This window comes from Mycteria americana, chromosome 3 (genome assembly GCF_035582795.1).
Source record: "Mycteria americana isolate JAX WOST 10 ecotype Jacksonville Zoo and Gardens chromosome 3, USCA_MyAme_1.0, whole genome shotgun sequence".
NCBI lineage: Eukaryota > Metazoa > Chordata > Aves > Ciconiiformes > Ciconiidae > Mycteria > Mycteria americana.
The window spans coordinates 105446124-105463825 of record NC_134367.1 but is presented as its reverse complement, the minus strand read 5'-3'; the positions used below and the strand labels follow the sequence as shown (position 1 = coordinate 105463825).

The following is a 17702-nucleotide window of genomic DNA, read 5'->3' as shown; positions in this document are numbered from 1 at the left end:
TATTTCAGCTTCAGACAGAAGGATCTGGTACACGCATTGGACTTAATAATATAGATCTGGGGAATTTAGAAGGGAGGGGGGTGGGTAAGGGTAAAAGCATTATGTTTATTTGTAGCAGCTCTGTTGTATCATTTTCTATTGCAGTGCATTAGTGCAGTGTTAAATAAAATCTGCTTATTTAAAATCCTTTTAAATAGTGTTTAAATATTTCCTGCTGATACAATCTGCTAAAGTAGTTATCCTTGCTGCAGATTTCAGTTAACCTTGTCGCAGATATTAAGCCTGAAGCTACACAGACTTTTAGGGACCTTGATTATAGAGCAAAACCTAATGGTGTCATTATAAAACCACAGCTGGACAAGCTTCTGGAGTCCTTGTCCTTTGATCAGATTTGGGTAACACAGCAAGCCAGGAGAGAACTCATGCTAACCCTGCTGGAATTGCTGGGCTCTCAGGTTGCTTGAGTACCACTTTCTAAAAATTAAAATGCAACACAAATTATAAAATGAGAGTGATTGGTACCTCCCAATCTTCTGTGTGTACCAGCGCAAACTGGAGCAAATAGCTTCTCCAGAGCTAATAGCTGTAGAACAGGGAGAGTCCTTTTTTTCTCCTTTCCCTTCTGGCAGCATAGGAAATATTTTGGCTCTGGGCTCTGTTTTTTAAACAAAGAGAAGAAAAACATTGATTTCCAGGCTTGTCTAAATTCCATGACAAGAATTGAAACCACTAAAATATGTAAAACTCCCAGGTTATTTTGTCCTGTGATCTTACTTCAAAATTAGTTTTCAGAATTAGACATATATAGGCTTCTAGTTCTTTATTTGCTCCTTCACAGATATCTAGATTGGTCAGCAGACTTAAAGATGCTGAGATCTCTTCAAAACACAGCATGTACTGAGGAGGACAGATTTAAATCAAACGTTCATTGAGTTCAATTTGTAAAATTTAAATACAGCCTTTTTTGTTGTTTTTGGTTGGGGTTTTTTTTGCAAGCAGCAGAACTTACTGTACACATGTTATCATCTTGGAGGTGTTCTGCACTGTCATGTGAATTTGCAGGTCTTCTCCAAGACATCTCCACTGCAGTTAAATAGCAGCAAATTCTTATTTAGCCACTTTCTGAGATCAGTTTGTTGTAATGTTGCCTGTGTAAACCTCTCTTGGGCAAACTGGCCCGATCTTGTGCATCTTGTCTACGTTCCTCTGGGATTTCTGAAAAGTGTAATCTGTTTCTCTGCATTTTGTCTTTCACCAGTAAGAACTTAATATAGGGCCCTATCAAGTGATATAGTTTCTCTTTGTAAGCAGTTGTCACGTGGTGACCACTGTTTGCTATTAAACATTGAGAGGTCTCCCTAGATTTATAAGAACTAGAATATGCTTTCTTGGCCATGCTGTGCTCATAGCCTGAAATACCTTTTTGTGGGATCTTATTTTCAGCAGTATGTCTGGTGATTGTGGTTTGCCTGAAGCTAGTAAGGCGAAGTGGTGGGTTCTGTTCTGGTTTTAATTTTGCTGATAAAACAGATGCATGAGCTTATAGTTTAAGTCAAGATTTCATCAATCACACTTTTGTTAAGTGAAGAAAAACATCAGAAGCTGTGCAAGGTTTTATGTTCAACTTATAAATCATATGTTTATAGATAAAGAAAAGCATCTCCACTTTCCTGAGAGATATTTTTTGCCAGGATCATTTTGAAATGCTTGGTAAATGATTTATGCTTAGTTTCAGGTAATGCTGGACTCATGTAAATAAAGATATGACACCTCTTGCGCAGATGGACTAAGGCCAAACCTGTTGCTTCTGTTTGAATCTCTTGATATCCATTCATAAGGATATACCTCACTTAGCTCTAACTTAATAGGCTTGGAAAGAGTGGGGCAGCCTTCTTGATATTGCAAGCTGCATAGTGAAGCTTCTCTCTGAGATTTTCCTTGTGCCCTGGAAAACACTTATATTCCTTCTTACTGATTTAGGACCATTTGGTCCCTGAACTGCCAAACACTTGATGTATATTTAATTTATGATAGATATTTTCTTCCATGCTGCTATTACAAATTGTGTTGGCTTATCAGCTGTGATAATCATTCTGACTGAGCAGTACACGCGTTCCTGTTTGGCTTGCACTAGACACAGACCCTTCTCTCTATACCCAATATGTCCCAACCTTCCTTTAACACTAGTGGAATATTAATAAATGGTGACAATGTACAGGCAGGTAACACCACAGTAATACTTCTGGAGGGTTCCCAACCAGGGGTTCCCCTTTTCCTTGGTTTTACTAAATGCATGGCCACGAGGGTGTTGAGTCATTAACCATTACTTAAATATTTTCAGCATTTTATGTATTGAAAAAAACAGAAAGCTATAATGAGACAAATTTATGAAAAGGGGATTCTTTGATGTTTGCATATGTTTCAGACTTGTTATTTCATTAAACCTGAGCAACTTCCTTACAACTTGCATTTCTGAAATGCTTCACCAATTGTCTTTTTCTGTTACTGTAAGTCCAGACCTTCCTGAGTATTTTTCATCTTTCACAAGTCTTGTCTTGTGCGTGAACAATACAAGCCTGAGTGTTACAAGGCCATAAAATAGTTGGATATAAGTTTGATTTTAAAAATATTTGATGGTTTGTATGACTGGAGGAGGATTCCTGTATTTTCAAAATGTTTCCCTATCCTCCTAAGTTATGTGAAAACATATACAAGGCATAAATCATGTCACAAAAAGCATGAAAGGCATTCTAGGATACTTCCTTTCCTGTTGAATCACTGCCAGAAATCTAACCTAGGTTTCTACACTGATTGCCTAAATTGTTTACATAAAGCTTAATAGCCTTTTAGTCAGTACTGAACTCCATCATGCTTTCTACTAGTCTTCCATGAAATACTCTATTTTTATGACAATCTATTTCTGATTGAAGCATTTTACATAAATTGTAGTTGGACTTTGAAAGCTGCTGGGAGTTTTCTCTTTTTTCTTTCTTTCTTTTCCATGGTTTTTATTGTATAAATAGAGTGACGCATTAAAATGATGTGTTACTGGGAAATTAACTAGTGCATGGGAAAAAATATTTAAGTGAACATAAAACTAAACATGTGAGAAGAACATCAGATTAGTGTGTTTTAAGTAAGGCTTAGACTCATGGTCTTAAGACGAATGGAAAGGTGGATGGTAAACATTGTTATTGTTTCTGCGATGGCTGCTTTGGATATACCATGTTACTTTATTACAGAGGCACATTTAAGTCACATTTACAGTATGCATATCTTGATTTCTTTTTCTGCATGTCTGGGTATGTTTATGGCTACATGCAAATAAGCATCTGGATTTCTAATTTAAGAATGGTGCTGTTCAATTGTTTTGGTGAGGAGTGGCGCTGCACAAGGTCTGCACATGTAAGAGAGTAAGTGATCAGGTGGGAAAGTGAATTTTTACACTGGTGTTAATATACTGCCTGTGTTCTGTATCTGGAAATATACAATTAGCAATTTCTAATTCTAATTTGTGATTTAATCAATTCAGTCCCTAAGTTTCTATGTTCTTTCTGTGAGCATACGTGGTTTCCATCAATATAGGTACATAAATATACAAAATTTTATGCAAATATCTTGGGGGAGACATAACATTTTTATTTTAAAATTTTTCTAGTTGGCATAAATCAGAGTTGGAATCAGTGCTGAATAGATAGTAGGGGCAGCTAAAACAGCTCTGCCAACAGTTGAAAGCTTTCTTGTTAGGACAGTGGGTGAATAGCTTTGCATCCCCTCTGTTAGTCAATAGAAAATGTTATTCAGAGGTGACTAGAGAATCTGGCTTATTGAAAGGTTCTGGGTCCTCATTGCTTACCTTTCCAGGATCATTGGCTAGACCGGGTGAGTTCATACAAAGGATGCGTAAGTGGTGAAAATTTCTACAGTTTATTCTAGGAGAAATGTAGAAACTGAAGGAAATTATCAATAGTGGAAAGTAACCCACATTGGCACAGTATGTCAGTAACTTCCTTTTGAAAGTTGAATTTTGTATTGACTTCAACTGTGGAGCTATTTATGATCACTTCATTTTAATATTGTCAGTCATTTGTTTTCTGATCAAGGAACAATAATTTAGTCCAATCGACAAGAACATTCACATGTTCTCACGAGCTGGCACGCCAGCCTTTTCATCAGCTCAAGGATAAGAATGCTCACCTACATATCCAAATAATTGTGGTGCCTTTTGCTATTCTTAAAAGTTAGGGTAAAGCATTATTTTCATTTCAACTAATGTGTTTTGAATTTTTGAGATATGGCTTTTGGGATTGAATACCATTGTTGCAATGTGACATAAATTTTAAGCTGTTAAATTGTACTGGGATTAAAATACATGCATAATGGAAGTCTTTCTCCTAAGTTTACAGGCAGAGATAAAGTACATAGAAAGCTAGTCAAGGAAAACTCAAATAAAGTGAGGTGCACCAAAGAAATCAAAAGATTAAATAAATAAATGTTACCAGAAAAAGAGAGGTACAAATCTTAGCTTAACTTTGAAAAGAAGTTGCATGACAGGGATTGAGGCAGAATAAACAAATGGTAGTTAGAACTAGAACATAATTTAAAATATTTGCACACAGGACAAAGGAAAATCCAGGGAACTAAACAGACTAAGTTCAAAACAGTTGAGAGAAATTACAAGACGACTTCTTCCATCAAAGAGCCTGTCCCTAGCTATGCCTCTTTGGGAGGTACATTAATCAACGCTGTAGTGCTCCAGCCAGAGAACCAAAAAATATTAAAGCAACTAGACTAAAATCATTCCTTGTTCCTACGCCTTATCACCAGGTAACAGAGTGCTGCTTAGAGGTAGAACTGCTGTGGGGGAAAGCCACAGACCCTGCAAAATCTGTGGCCGTCATGTGCTATCACATAAATTGCAGTTGCAACAGGTACTAGTTTACGGGCTTCAGCAGAGAAGCTGAGGACATGACTGGGCATAGAGATTAGTCTACTCTTCCAGGAGATCCAACTAGAGGAGCAGTACATCACGTTAACTATGAAGCGTAAGGAAGTTTCAGTTGCAAGTTCTGAGTTCTTTTCATAAGTTGGGTAGAAGGGTTCCGTTTACTCTGGCACCTTCTGAAAGCACTGCCATTTAACATCTGCCTCTTACAGTTGTGTCCCTGAGTATCACAAGAAAATTCAGAAAGATGACACCAATACTGTAACATAAAGCAGATACATTCCCAACAATGACTACTAACATATAGTGTCTGTTGCTTTTCTTCAAGAAAGAAAAAGTAGTGATTATAAAATCTAAACAGTCTAGCTGGGAAAAAAAAAAAGAATTGTGGAGCAGTGGGACTGAAAAATATACTATGTTCTACATACACGAGATTGGAGGGGGGAGAGGGTTGGGGTGAAGTACGAAAGCCTCTTAAGGGTTTGCTACTTGTGAATTATGCATCTCACTCTCACTAGTAGGCGTAAATGCATAATTCTAATCTGTTCTTATTACTTATTTATAACATGCAGTAGAATGTAAATTCTGTGCCTCCTTTGTAGAAGCTTAACATGACAGTTAAGGTATGCAGATATTTCAGGGAGCCTACATAGACAACTTTCTTGGCATAGCACACTGTTGCCAATTAAAGGGCATAAACTTCAAACAATAAATTTTAAACTAGCTCTTCTCCCTCCCCATTTACAGGAGGAATATAGACAGGATGGAAGAAATAAGGGAGAGGATCAACAGATAATAAGAAGAGCATTCATCTTGAAATAAACTACTCTGCATTATTATTATTTATGATAGTTACTGTTATTAATAAAGTACATGTGGGATAGAGAAAAAGCCTGCAACAACCACTGAATTTATGAGACTGGGGACAGATGCATGCTCTTTCTTTTATATCGCTGGCACTGATCGATTTGTATTTTTCCCCGATGATGGTTTATGCCATTATAACTGTTTGGTGGCTCCTTACTATTGAGTTATGGTTGCAAAGCACTTCACAAACGAGAACAAGCCTCTGAACGTTATATCCTAATCTGCACATCCTATAGATATGCCATAATACAGAGCAGCTGACTGCACCACCTGTGATCTGTGTACCCACAAACATGATTTATTCTGGTAATCCCAGTTTAATGCACCACATCAGATTGTGGCAGTTATGTTATCTGATGACATTACTGACACTACATGACATAACTGGGTAGTGCAACATGTCAAGTTGAAAAAAACTTTGGGCTTTTCAGGGTTTTTTTTTTTTTTGGTGTGTGTGTTTTGAAAATAAATATAAAGCAAGTAAACTTTTAAAAAAAAAAAGGAAAAAGAAATCCCAATGATTTTCCCCAACCACATGTTGACTATATTAATGACTCAACAGCTGGGGCTGATTGTTCCAGTAAGGACAGAGGAGAGCAGGTAGAAGTACGGTGTATTTTACTATGCTGCTAATTCTGTGCCCAGCTGAAAACTAGCTCAGCTTTTGTAGTCTTGCAACAGATTTAACTTGCTATAAATTGTCTTGTTTAGGAACGGTGCTCAGAAGCTGAGTCCTCCCACTATCCTTGTTCCAGCACTACAGTAATGTTTTAGCAAAACCCTGTATTCTCTGACTATAATTCAGATATACAGAGCTGTTCTGGTCCTGGGAAGGTGATAGTATCTCTTCTACAGAAACTCTTAAATCACATGATGCCTTGCCTGGATGGTGAGAGTTGTTCTCTAATCATCTTGCATGCCTGGTTCTATACAAAATGATGGAACAAGTTACCTATAACGGATGTAAAATGCATATATAGCTAAATAAAGCTCATAACCTATAAACCACTAATCTGTAACCTCTAGTTGATAGTGGTTCAAACAGCCATTGTCATATTTTTCTTGTTTAGATTCCAATTTCTAATCTGAGTGTGCTGTCTCAAGTTTCTGCTTGCTTGATGAAATTTTTTTTTGTTGAATATTTTGTTGATTAAAACAATTGTTTTGGGGTTAAAATGGTATTTTGCGATTTAGTATGCGTATTCAATTTTACTAAGTAAAAATCTACTAGTAAAATTGTTTAGTTTTTGTCAAAGAAAATATTTCTTTTAGAAATTAATTTCTTTCCTCCCATCCCTCTTTCTCTTTGCTTAGGCAGGAAAACTTAAAAAATAAAATAAAATATAGTGTTGAAGAGTTCTAAGTAGTCTCAGATACAGAGAGAGAAGTATAGAAATCTTGCAGGACTCTGTTCTACAGATTTGAAATTACAGTGATGCTTATAAAAATAATTTTAAACGCATGATGTTGATATTTAATGTCTCTCCCCCATAATTTGATTTATAAAGATAAACCTGAATCTTCTTGTCAGCAGTAGATGTTCCATGATTTTGGGTGGGGTGAGTTTCTCTGAAAATTCCACTTTCTAAGTTTATTGGATGTCCTTTTTTCCCCCTGTATTATTGAAAGGGAGTTCCTGGGAACACAGGGTCCTAATTGCTTTTCTATGTAGCACTTACAGTCTTATATACCTGTATGGTGTGTCGTCATCTTTGTTGCCTTTTCTCAGGTTGTTTTTTCAGCTTCTCTTCCTAAGAGAGTGTTTGTAAGCCTGTACTTTCTCACTGCTATTTTCCAGACAGACTTTATTTCTGCACTCTGCAATATATGCTATTCCAGATGAGACTGCATTATTGATTTATATAAAATGGATGGTAATAGTTGCTGTATTACTTACCATATATTCTTATATAACCTAACATCTTACTGGCTTCTCTCACCACAGCTGCACATTCATACGTGTTCTTCAGCAGGTTGTAAAAGTGGCAGTCAGGCACTTCTTTTGACCTGACACAATTAACTCAGCACCAAATGTAAGGTGGATCTGAATTTTGTTTCTCCCACTGCAGCAAGATCGTAATTACTTGGGAATACAGGATGTACCTCTGTTAGTGAGCCAAGGGCTTCTTGGTCATACTGATGTGAATCCAGAGTAGTTCCAGTTTTATAGCAGCAGGTATCTGAGATTCAAATTTGCAATGTAGTTGCCTAGTGCAAATATATTTTCCAGTTGTGAACATAAAGCTGAAGTAACACAGAGGTAAAATGTTCAAAACCCTTTTTTTTCCTTTTTCACTTTTTTGGGCTCGACATTGACTGAGAAATCATGGTTCTTATGATGTATACTAACAACTCCCCTCCATTTAAGCTGATAGCAATACAGTGACTGGATTGGAAGTATTCATGAATGGAAATTTTCATTTAAATCTTAAAAGAGGGCTGCATCATGCCAGATGATGTGCAAAGAAATGACAAAGATAGTGATAACTAGAAAACTAAGATGGTGATATTGATATGACCACAATTGCTTGTCTTCATGTGCCTGGTAAAAATTAATGTGCTCTGTCCTCTTTCTGCTTTCTCCCCCTCTGACCTTCAAACTCACCTTATTTGTCCAGCTGTTATAATTGAAGTAAACTAGGGCAACAATGCATGGTTTTAATTCTAGTAAACAAAGACATAACTTGGAAGTTCATTAGGTTCATTTGATGCTGAATACTCACGCTGACTGGCTATGTGTTGTTTTGGCAGCAAGAAAAGCCTTTAGAAAAACACTCAAAATGCCTTTATGTTTTTCTGGTGGTGACTAATGATAATGGGCCAGGGGAACACTTTAGGGATGTTAGGGGAAGAAGGGTTCCAAGGAGCTTCACACATGCACTGTGATTCTTCTGTGGGCAGTGACATGAGATGTCTTTAGAGTCACACAAGGAATCAGGTACATTAATTGGTGGTAAAGTATTAAGAGAAGTTTAAATGTCCTTCTCTGATGTTTTCCTTCAACTTTTTCTAAACAATGTGGCATGTGGCACTCCACATGATTTGAGTTTTCTTCAGCTGAGCAGCTTTAGGATTTCAAGCTAGTGTGTCCTAACTGGAAGGCAAGAACAGCCTGGAAAATGTACCCATAGTATCTATCTGAGGGACATGGCTTTGAAATAAAAGACTGGAATCCTTGTATTCCAACTTGTGCAATGGGAAAGGAATAATATATATGTTTAATTAAAAAGATGTGTAGCGTGCTAGGGGAAGGTTAAAACTTATAGTTTTACCAAAAAAAAAAAAAAAGGAAAAATGAAGCACAATAATCAGGAATGAATGCTAATGTGGCCTTATGACTTGGCCAGGATGAAACATAACGTTTGAGGGATGAGTTTGTGCTGAAAGAAGTTCAAGAGTTTGGGCTGATAAATGGCAGAAAGGTTTTCTGTGCAACAGTTAAGGGTTGTAAGAGCAAAACCAAGAGACACTGTTACTAAATGTGAAAACAAATAGAATTTATAATCTTTGCTGTTAAAACATAATTATATTTAAAAGCATTAAAGTACTTTGGAGCTACTGCTTTTCCAAAAGTGGAACTGTAGTTCTACCACATGCATGTAATAACTTCATTAATTGTTTGAAATAATTGCAAAATGAAATTATTAAAGATCCTTTTGTTTCACATTTGTGCCAAAGGGTTTTTCGCCTTGAATGTAACTTTTTTACACAGTCCAACACATCACTGTCATGTTTTTCGTGCTCCCATATGATACATGGTTTTGTGCTATGCTCTTTAATTCCTCAGATGGGGCCTGGAAGTTGTACCTTTCCTGAACTCTTCTGAAGCATATAAATCTCAAATGGAATGAGGATTTACTCCTTTATGAGTAATTTGGAAAACCAGAGATATTTACTGCTGAGCAAATAGCTTCTAAAACACATCAGCATTTGCTGGCCAGCTAGAAGCAAAGTTGTTTTGTCCATATGCCATTGTGTCAAAGTCTTTGCTGGTTAGAGAGCAGAACAACACCTTATGGTGCTTCCTGAAAATAATCATTTGTGACCCTGAGTTTATTTGTCTCTCTTTATTTCTTGCTCTTGTTTTTAGTGGCTTCACAAAATTATTTTGATTTCTCATTCTGGAACATTCTTAATCATTACTTAATATCAGGCAGAATTTGCTGCTATCTTGGAAGATAGCTGTTTTCTTCAATTAATGGGAGTGTTCCACATGTGAAAGGCCATTCATTGCTAGTTTATGCAATTAGGTACATGAGCATACTGTTTTCTTGGGCTTGATTGAGTTGCCTGAAGTAGGCAAGTAGTGTCATTTGTGACAACCTGGTTTTTCTGAAATAGTTTCAAGGGAGTGATGAGTATGGCATGGGGTTCACAGGAGATCGGTGAAAAAGATGCAGCATTAGTATAATACCTTCCCAGAGAAGGTTGTACATTAGTGATGGTTCTTTGAGAGTCAATCTAATTAAGTGATTGGTGCTTTATAAATACAGAAAGCAGGATATACTGTACTAAAAGTTATATATGAGTTGTTGCTTGCTTTCAGAAAATGGTGGAACAGAAAGAACTGCTAATGATGTCTGATGGAGCAAGCCTGATAATATGATCTTGGCACTTACTTTATGAATTTGAATTTTTTTTTTTTGGTAGTGCATAAAAATCAGATGGGGACGTTGTTGTAGTTGGTGATGCAGATTTATGGTCCCAAAGAGTTTACCTTCTAATTAAATATTAAGTTACTGTGAGTTAATTTAACAAACTATGAGAAAGAAGAAGAGAGAACAGAATAAGGATTTGAGTAATGAGCTGAAGCAGTCGTACAGTCTACCTACATAAACAACATGGTGATTGGAATTCTTTGGAAGTTTTTCATCTTCATACTCTCTCAGCGGGTTTTCTTTGTTGTGCTGCTAACAATCCCTTGCTACAGTGCTGCCGTATTATTTTCCTTTGAATATAGCAATGGGATAGCTATTGTCTCAATTATTTTCCTGAGAGAAACTATGTGGGGTTCCTTACACAAGTCACGTTTCAAGTGAGCGCTCACCAAGACAGGACGTTGCCATTTCTGGTCCTTACAATGCCTGAAACCTGCCTGAAACCAGGGAGAGTGGAAATGGGGTGGAAGAGGGGAGGAAAGAAGGGTATGTGAGTCTCTTGCTGTAAACCTGAATACAGAATGCTGCCTGTTACAGATAAATTAAAACATTGTAGACATTACTACTGAGTCATTTTTGAACTGTGATGTACTCTGACATCTTGATGGTAAAGCTCATGTTTTGAGTCAAGTTCTTAAATCTCTAATTTAAGGGTTTGTTTTTTTTTTTTACTCTACTAACTATGTTTTTCTTTTCTATTTTAGTAACATCTCTCAAATTCCATGCTAAAAGTAGCATTGTAGTGTTGCATATTATCTTTCAATGACTACCCATTAAATTTGATCAAAGCAAAGTGAGTGTTGTTATTGACCATGCAAACAGGGTCATTCTTTATTCTTTCTGTCTCATGCATTGATTGTGCTATCAGGACTTATGCTGGTGGTTATGAGAAACTGGATATATACCCACCACAATAGTTAGATTTACCATGATATTTAAGATAGTTGCCTTAGTTAGTGTGGGAAGTTCCACATATACCACATATATAATAAATGTAGTGGTATGCAAATGTCGATTTTAATGATAGCCACTATAGCTAGCAATTGTGTTGCTGACATATGAGTTAAAAAATAATTTAGTTTGTTTGTATTGCCTCTGAGGTCAAAAAGATGAAAAGGCAGGCTGATCCCTTCTCTCCCTGCCCTTCCCCTCCCTCCCCACCTGCCTTTTTCTTTGGGGAAAGTAAGTAAGGGTTTTAAAACAGGTATGTGGGGTTTTATTTTAGCTTTCTTCTTTTGTTCTGTTTTTGACATGAAAAAAGCAGAATTATTTTTCTGGCTGCCTGCTACCTTAATAGGGTGATTTGAGGGAATCCTGTACCTCCAAGAAAGTCCGCTTTTTCTTTGCCCTTTGGTGCTCTTTGCCCTTCTGAGTCCAGAAACTAGTACAAGACCAAATCCTGAATTTAGGTTTTTCTTGGTAAACCTCTATAATTTTTAAGTTTAGCTTTGTTTTGGTAAGAAATAAGTGATTTAAGAGAGTAATTATTGGAAAATTGCAATAAGAAGCATTTGATATTATTTTAAAGGGGACTGGAATTGTGGAACACATAGGAATATAACCTGATGAAGCAAATGTGTAAGAAAACAATTTCAGTTTTTGCTGCGAATTAAAAAGAAAATAATTGTCTGCTTATAGGGTTCATTTTGTAAATTGAGATCAATGAAATTCTTCCAGCAACAGCATGAAATCAATTGTAAAATAACATATAATTCATGCCCTATATTGTAAATTATAGTTTGTTTGACATTAATCACTGAGTTTTCCATGCACTGGGCTGCATTTTCTTGTAATGCATTTCTGGATAATGCTTGTGGATCCATTTCTAATGTGTTTGAGAACGATCTGTTTTTCGTGTCCACAGTTGCCTACATTTGATCTTATGCAAATCACGCAATCAAGCAAATGGAAAACAAGGCATTGTTGCTAGAGGACCTTGACAAACAGTGGCTTTGTAGTTTTCAGAGCCTCCTCCCTCCTCATTCAGATTCATGTTTGTATCTGTAGTTGTTTGAAGCCATTGATCCATTATGAATCACTTTGAACTTTAAATAGGAAAATATCTGCCAAATCAGATTGTGACAAATAATTGCATCAATTATGATGTAATATGATTTTTATTGTTCAGCTTGTCAGTTTCTGGTTCTAACCTTTTAGAAATACTACCTATGCTATATTTGCAGGCTCATCCAAACCTTGATGAAGTCTGTGGAGAGATTTTCATTGACTGCAAAGCTCATGCTTGGACTGACATTCCTAAGTCTCTAATTTCTGTATTTTCTTCTCCTACTCCCACTGATGTCATTTTTTTATTTAGCCTTTATCCCACCAAAATCTTTCCGATTCCATTGAAACTTTCTATTTGGCATTTATTAGTCAAAATACATTGGCATTATTAAATCAGGATGAGGAATAAAGATTTCCTTTGATCCTGGTGACATGTTGCTTTTTTCCATATTTTATCTTTCTACTCTTTTTTTTTAACCTCTCCTCTCCTTCCCTCCCCTCTCAGTATGCTTATCAGTTGATCCTAAAGGATCTTGCTGCTCATATGTCCTGTGTTTCCATTCCTTGGTGTACCTGTTCTTTTAAACTTTGCATGTTTCCCTGTCTTGTCTTTTTGCTTTTTCCATTCCAGGCACTGAGACTCATATAGTAACTTACAGTCGCTTGTTTTTTTCAGGGAGGGAAATAAAACATTTTTCCATCTTCCATTCTCTTTATCCTTGCTGAAGTTCCTCCCTCTTCAAATTTAACTAGGTATATCCAAAAACTCTTATGCATGCAAGTAGTCTCATCAGCTACAGTATGCATCAAATCAGGGTTTCAGCACAAGCTACCTTTTTAAAAAAAAACAGTTCCTTGATGAGGAATTTTCCTTAAAGGAGACAAAAATACCCCTCCACCCCGCCTCCCAAACCCCATCCCAAATCTCTGTACAAGGAAAACAGTGATCTGCCATAAACAAATGGAAAAGGAGAAATCCACTTTTTCTTTTTCTCTTCTCCCTTCCCTTGTGTTATATTCACTCTGCTAAGTGAAGCCCCACAATACAGTTTCAACTTAGAGAGAAGAATGTGTATTCAATGTTTACAAGGATATGAATTAAATAGGTGCCCTGCATTGCTTTCCACTCTTCATTTTAGGATTGCTAAAAGTAAAATCCTTCTGGTCACTTGTTTGCCCACCCAGAACATGGAGTATCTGATACTTGTCTCACAGACTTCCATCTCCATCTGTACTTTTTGTGGCTTCTCTGATGGCAGCTGCAAGGAACCAGGGATCCAGGAAGGTGTACACTAATGAGGGCAATACAGTTGGTGCAGTATGTGGAGTTTACTTTGCTTGTGGAGCCAGCTTGAGCACCTGCTCCGGAGTGTGCTTTCCCCCTCTCACCCACATAAGCACTGCTTAACCCTGGTAGAATCAGCCCCATTATGTTGATTAAACATGTCGCTGTGTTACAGGCATTCACTTGATGATTTTTTTTTTAGTGACAGCATTTTTTTCTTTAACTCACACTTTGCCATGTGCTCCACAGAACAATACCACTGAGTGATACAGTGTTTTCAATAAAAATGCACGAGTTCATTCTCTCCTCACACAGAGCGGACTAAATCAGAAGGAATTCTATTGCAGCAGGGATTGAAGACATTATATGAGGGGAAAACTAATGAGAAAGAAGTTGGGTCTACAACATTTCTGCTTTAGTGATGTCTTTGTCATCCAGTTGCAATTTTTTAATTTGTGCTCACAAATATTTTTGTACAAAATCACAGTTTGATACTATTTGGCTCTGAAAACACTAGCATTTGTTATGTCTTGCAAAAACCCAGAACTTTTCTGGCATACTAAAAATGTGTATCTATAACATATGCATTTTACTAGTATACCTTATACTGTTGCCAAAACCTCAATTGTAAATTCCTTCTTAAAGGATTTGCTCATTAAAATCTGTGACTTGTATTTTAATGAAAAAATGAAAAAGATTAGAAAATTATGTCTCCATTACTTTTCTACTATAATTTTTCTGACAAACATTCCTTTATTAGTGTAGGGAAGAATATATGAAGCTAAAGATCTTTTAGAATATTTATTCAGCAAAGATGCTACATTTTATTCACTATTTTCTGCAGTAATTGAAACTCAAGATAGCTTCATAATAAATAACCATTTAACAGTTGTTTTGCTATAGCATTAGACAGGTCGTCTTTACTGAAATATATTTTACAAATGTTTGGTGTTCATGCAGCTGAAGACAAACAGCAAAGAGAGAACAGACCAGTATGAGTGGTGGCAACAATGAGCTTCCTTTGTGTTCATGCTTATAGTGAAATCTGCATTGAGTGAATCGTTGCATGTATCAATGCTTGATGTTCATGTATCATACTGCACATTTTTAAAAAAAATATAATCTGGCTGTGTTAATGAACCTGTACTTGGTTTTCCATTAATTTGATTTGATTTAATCATCTTAAAGGTGTTCATTTGCCACTGTAGCAAATTGATATAGTATGTAGCACCTAAGATGCTAACATCTTTGTTTTGTTTGGGTGGTATATGTTCTAGTGTAAATGTACTGTACAGTGGGGTCCTCTCAACCAAACCATATTCCTATTTTGCCCTAGATTTAGCAGTTTTTACGCCACACCAGTTTCTGCTCACTGCATGCACGCTTGCTGGCTGTACAAACAGTTCCCAGGTCACCTTGTTTACAGCACAGCTGCCACCATCTCACGTAGATGCCCCAGTCCTGACGGTTTTGGATTCTAGAACGATATATGTACAGTAAGTAAGGATTTCTTCTCTCCTGACAACACAATAGTGCATCAGTTTATTCAAGAATTCCAGTGAGTTCAATCAGGGGAAGGGTTTGTGACATAAAATTAAATTTATTATGATTAAATGCATAGAAGTGATTAGTTTAGTGGTTCTGTGAACCTTCTGATTATCACTTGCCAACTTAATTTCCATTTTGTCTTTACGCAATCAGTATAACCTACATATGGGCATAGCCTCTGCAAACTTCAGTGCAGGAAATGTTCTGGTGATATGCCCGTTTTGTAGCCCCTGCTTTGTGTGTTACTGTAATCATTTATCTATTGAATACAAATACTGCGTTAGAGGTGTGCCTTAGATTTATTTTTATGGTTGCAAAACTATGTTTTCAAATTCTTGAAATAAATCTCACAAAGTCCCGTAAACAAAGCCTTACATTTTTCATTATGGTCTGAATCTTTGCTGGTCTTAATCATATTTTGCTTTTATTTGCAGATGGAAAGAACCAGTAGAAGTAAATGGAATCCTAGATCGCTATATAATTTATATTGCCAACAATGAGCAGAATTTTACAAAGTGGAATGTAATCTATAACAGCACAGAACTTTTTCTGGATGCTACTATTCAGCAGCTTTTCCCGGGTACTGAATACCTCATAAAACTAGCTGTAAGTTTTAAAGATGTGTAATAGAGGTGTAAAATGGTGAAAATGATTCTGATTTTGTTAACATCTTAAATACTTAATGGTTCCTGAGTCCACTTTGTTTAACCTCCTCTTTTGGAAACTAAGGTGGGTGAGCCATCCTGAACAACACTAGGTGTTGTGTTTCAAAACAGGCCCTCAGAAAATGTGTACGTAATTTAAATACAGATATTCTTCAAGGATAAGTTGGATGATAACTAAATAGAGAATTAACCAGAAATATATGAAAGACTTATAAGAATGTCTCCTGCCCCCAACTTAGGAGAAAATATTGAATGTATTTGAAAATGTTAGCCTTTCATATTTTGTACCATGATAATTTGCTCTTTCTTCATAAAATCTGTATGTAGAAAGAAACAGCAGAGAGGAAAAGAGTTCAGTGTAAAGTACCAGTTTGTTTACTGAAAACATTTTAAAAGACCTTGGTGTTTTCATTGCATTTCTTTATCATTGGTTTTATTTTGTGATGAAATAAAACAGCTTCAGCTCACTAACAAACCTGAAAATATGTGCATAAAAGCATGGGATTGTCCCTTGTTTTAAGCACGCTGTTCATTTTATAACAATACCTATATAAGGATATTTGCTTTGATAAATGCCATAGGAAAATATTCTGCTCTTGATTATGAATAAATTTACATTTATGTAGACTGGGTATGCATGCATTTTTTCTTAACATGCTCTTGAATGTTCTAAATATTATACCACAAAAAATAAACTACCTTCAGGTAATGATAAGGATTTGACTTGAACTTGAAAAACCAAGGATATTCAGTCTAATTAAAGCTTAGATTCATGTTGAAATTAATTCATTTGTGCCTAGACATTTCAGCACAGTAAATTGTATAGCATATAAAATAGCACCATGTCCAAAACTAAGGCAGTACTTCAACAAGCATTTTATGCCGTTATAAGCAAGTGGGACTACCAAAAGAATTTGTGCTGTCCTTCACTGTGCCACAGCTCTTCTCTGCTCCTGCCCAGCTCCTGTGCACGGGGGGCACAAGGAGAGAGGATCAGGGGAGAATTAACAGCTAGGATCTGGAGAGCAACTGGGACTGCTTCTTTTGGTGGCTCTGCCTTGGGTGTGGTTAAAACAAAGAGGTGTTGTGTGGACTTTGTTTTTACTTCATTAATGTGTACAGCTTTTCTAGAAGTTACTGAATACATTTTTAGGAACCTTTGATTTTTTTTTTTAATTTTTTTTTTTTTTTTTTTAGTATTTGCATTGTATCAGTGGTAACCAGAAAGTAAGAAAAGGTCATTTCTTCTGGTGATGAAGATAACCAGATTTACCTGGATAAAATGCAGTGGTCTGTGATAGGCAGGTTAGAAGATCTAAATGTCCTTGCAGCTTTGAAAATGGCAAGTCTAAAAGTCCATGAAATGCCCAATATCTTTGAGGTGATAGCTTTCTTAAAACATTTGAACCCATTGTATTTAGAACTTGTCAGACTAGTTTGAGAAGAATGTAATATTAGAGATTTACAAGTTATGAAGCTTAAACGTGGCCAAATGTTATACTTGATGAAAAAAAAAACCAAAACCCCCACAAAACCAAATCAAACACACACACCTGGAAAGCAATTGAAATATTTAGTGTTTCACACATAATTTAATCTGAATTTCAGTAAAACTTTTAAAGTAAAAACAACAATAGCATACCTTCAACACTTAATTAAATGCTTCCTGGTTTTTTGGTTAGAATGAAATATTTCTACCAGCTAGAACCTTTTTCCCTTCCTTATTT

General features: G+C 36.2%; 1 protein-coding gene across 1 annotated transcript in view; it reads left to right on the top strand.

Annotated features, from left to right (window-relative positions):
* USH2A (usherin) overlaps positions 1-17702 on the top strand; it is a 396442-nt gene that overhangs the window by 186537 nt on the left and 192203 nt on the right. The window contains exons 32-33 of the mRNA XM_075496427.1: positions 15099-15258; positions 15745-15916. Of these exons, the coding sequence (XP_075352542.1) occupies positions 15099-15258; positions 15745-15916 (332 nt within the window). The remainder of the gene's footprint in view (positions 1-15098; positions 15259-15744; positions 15917-17702) is intronic.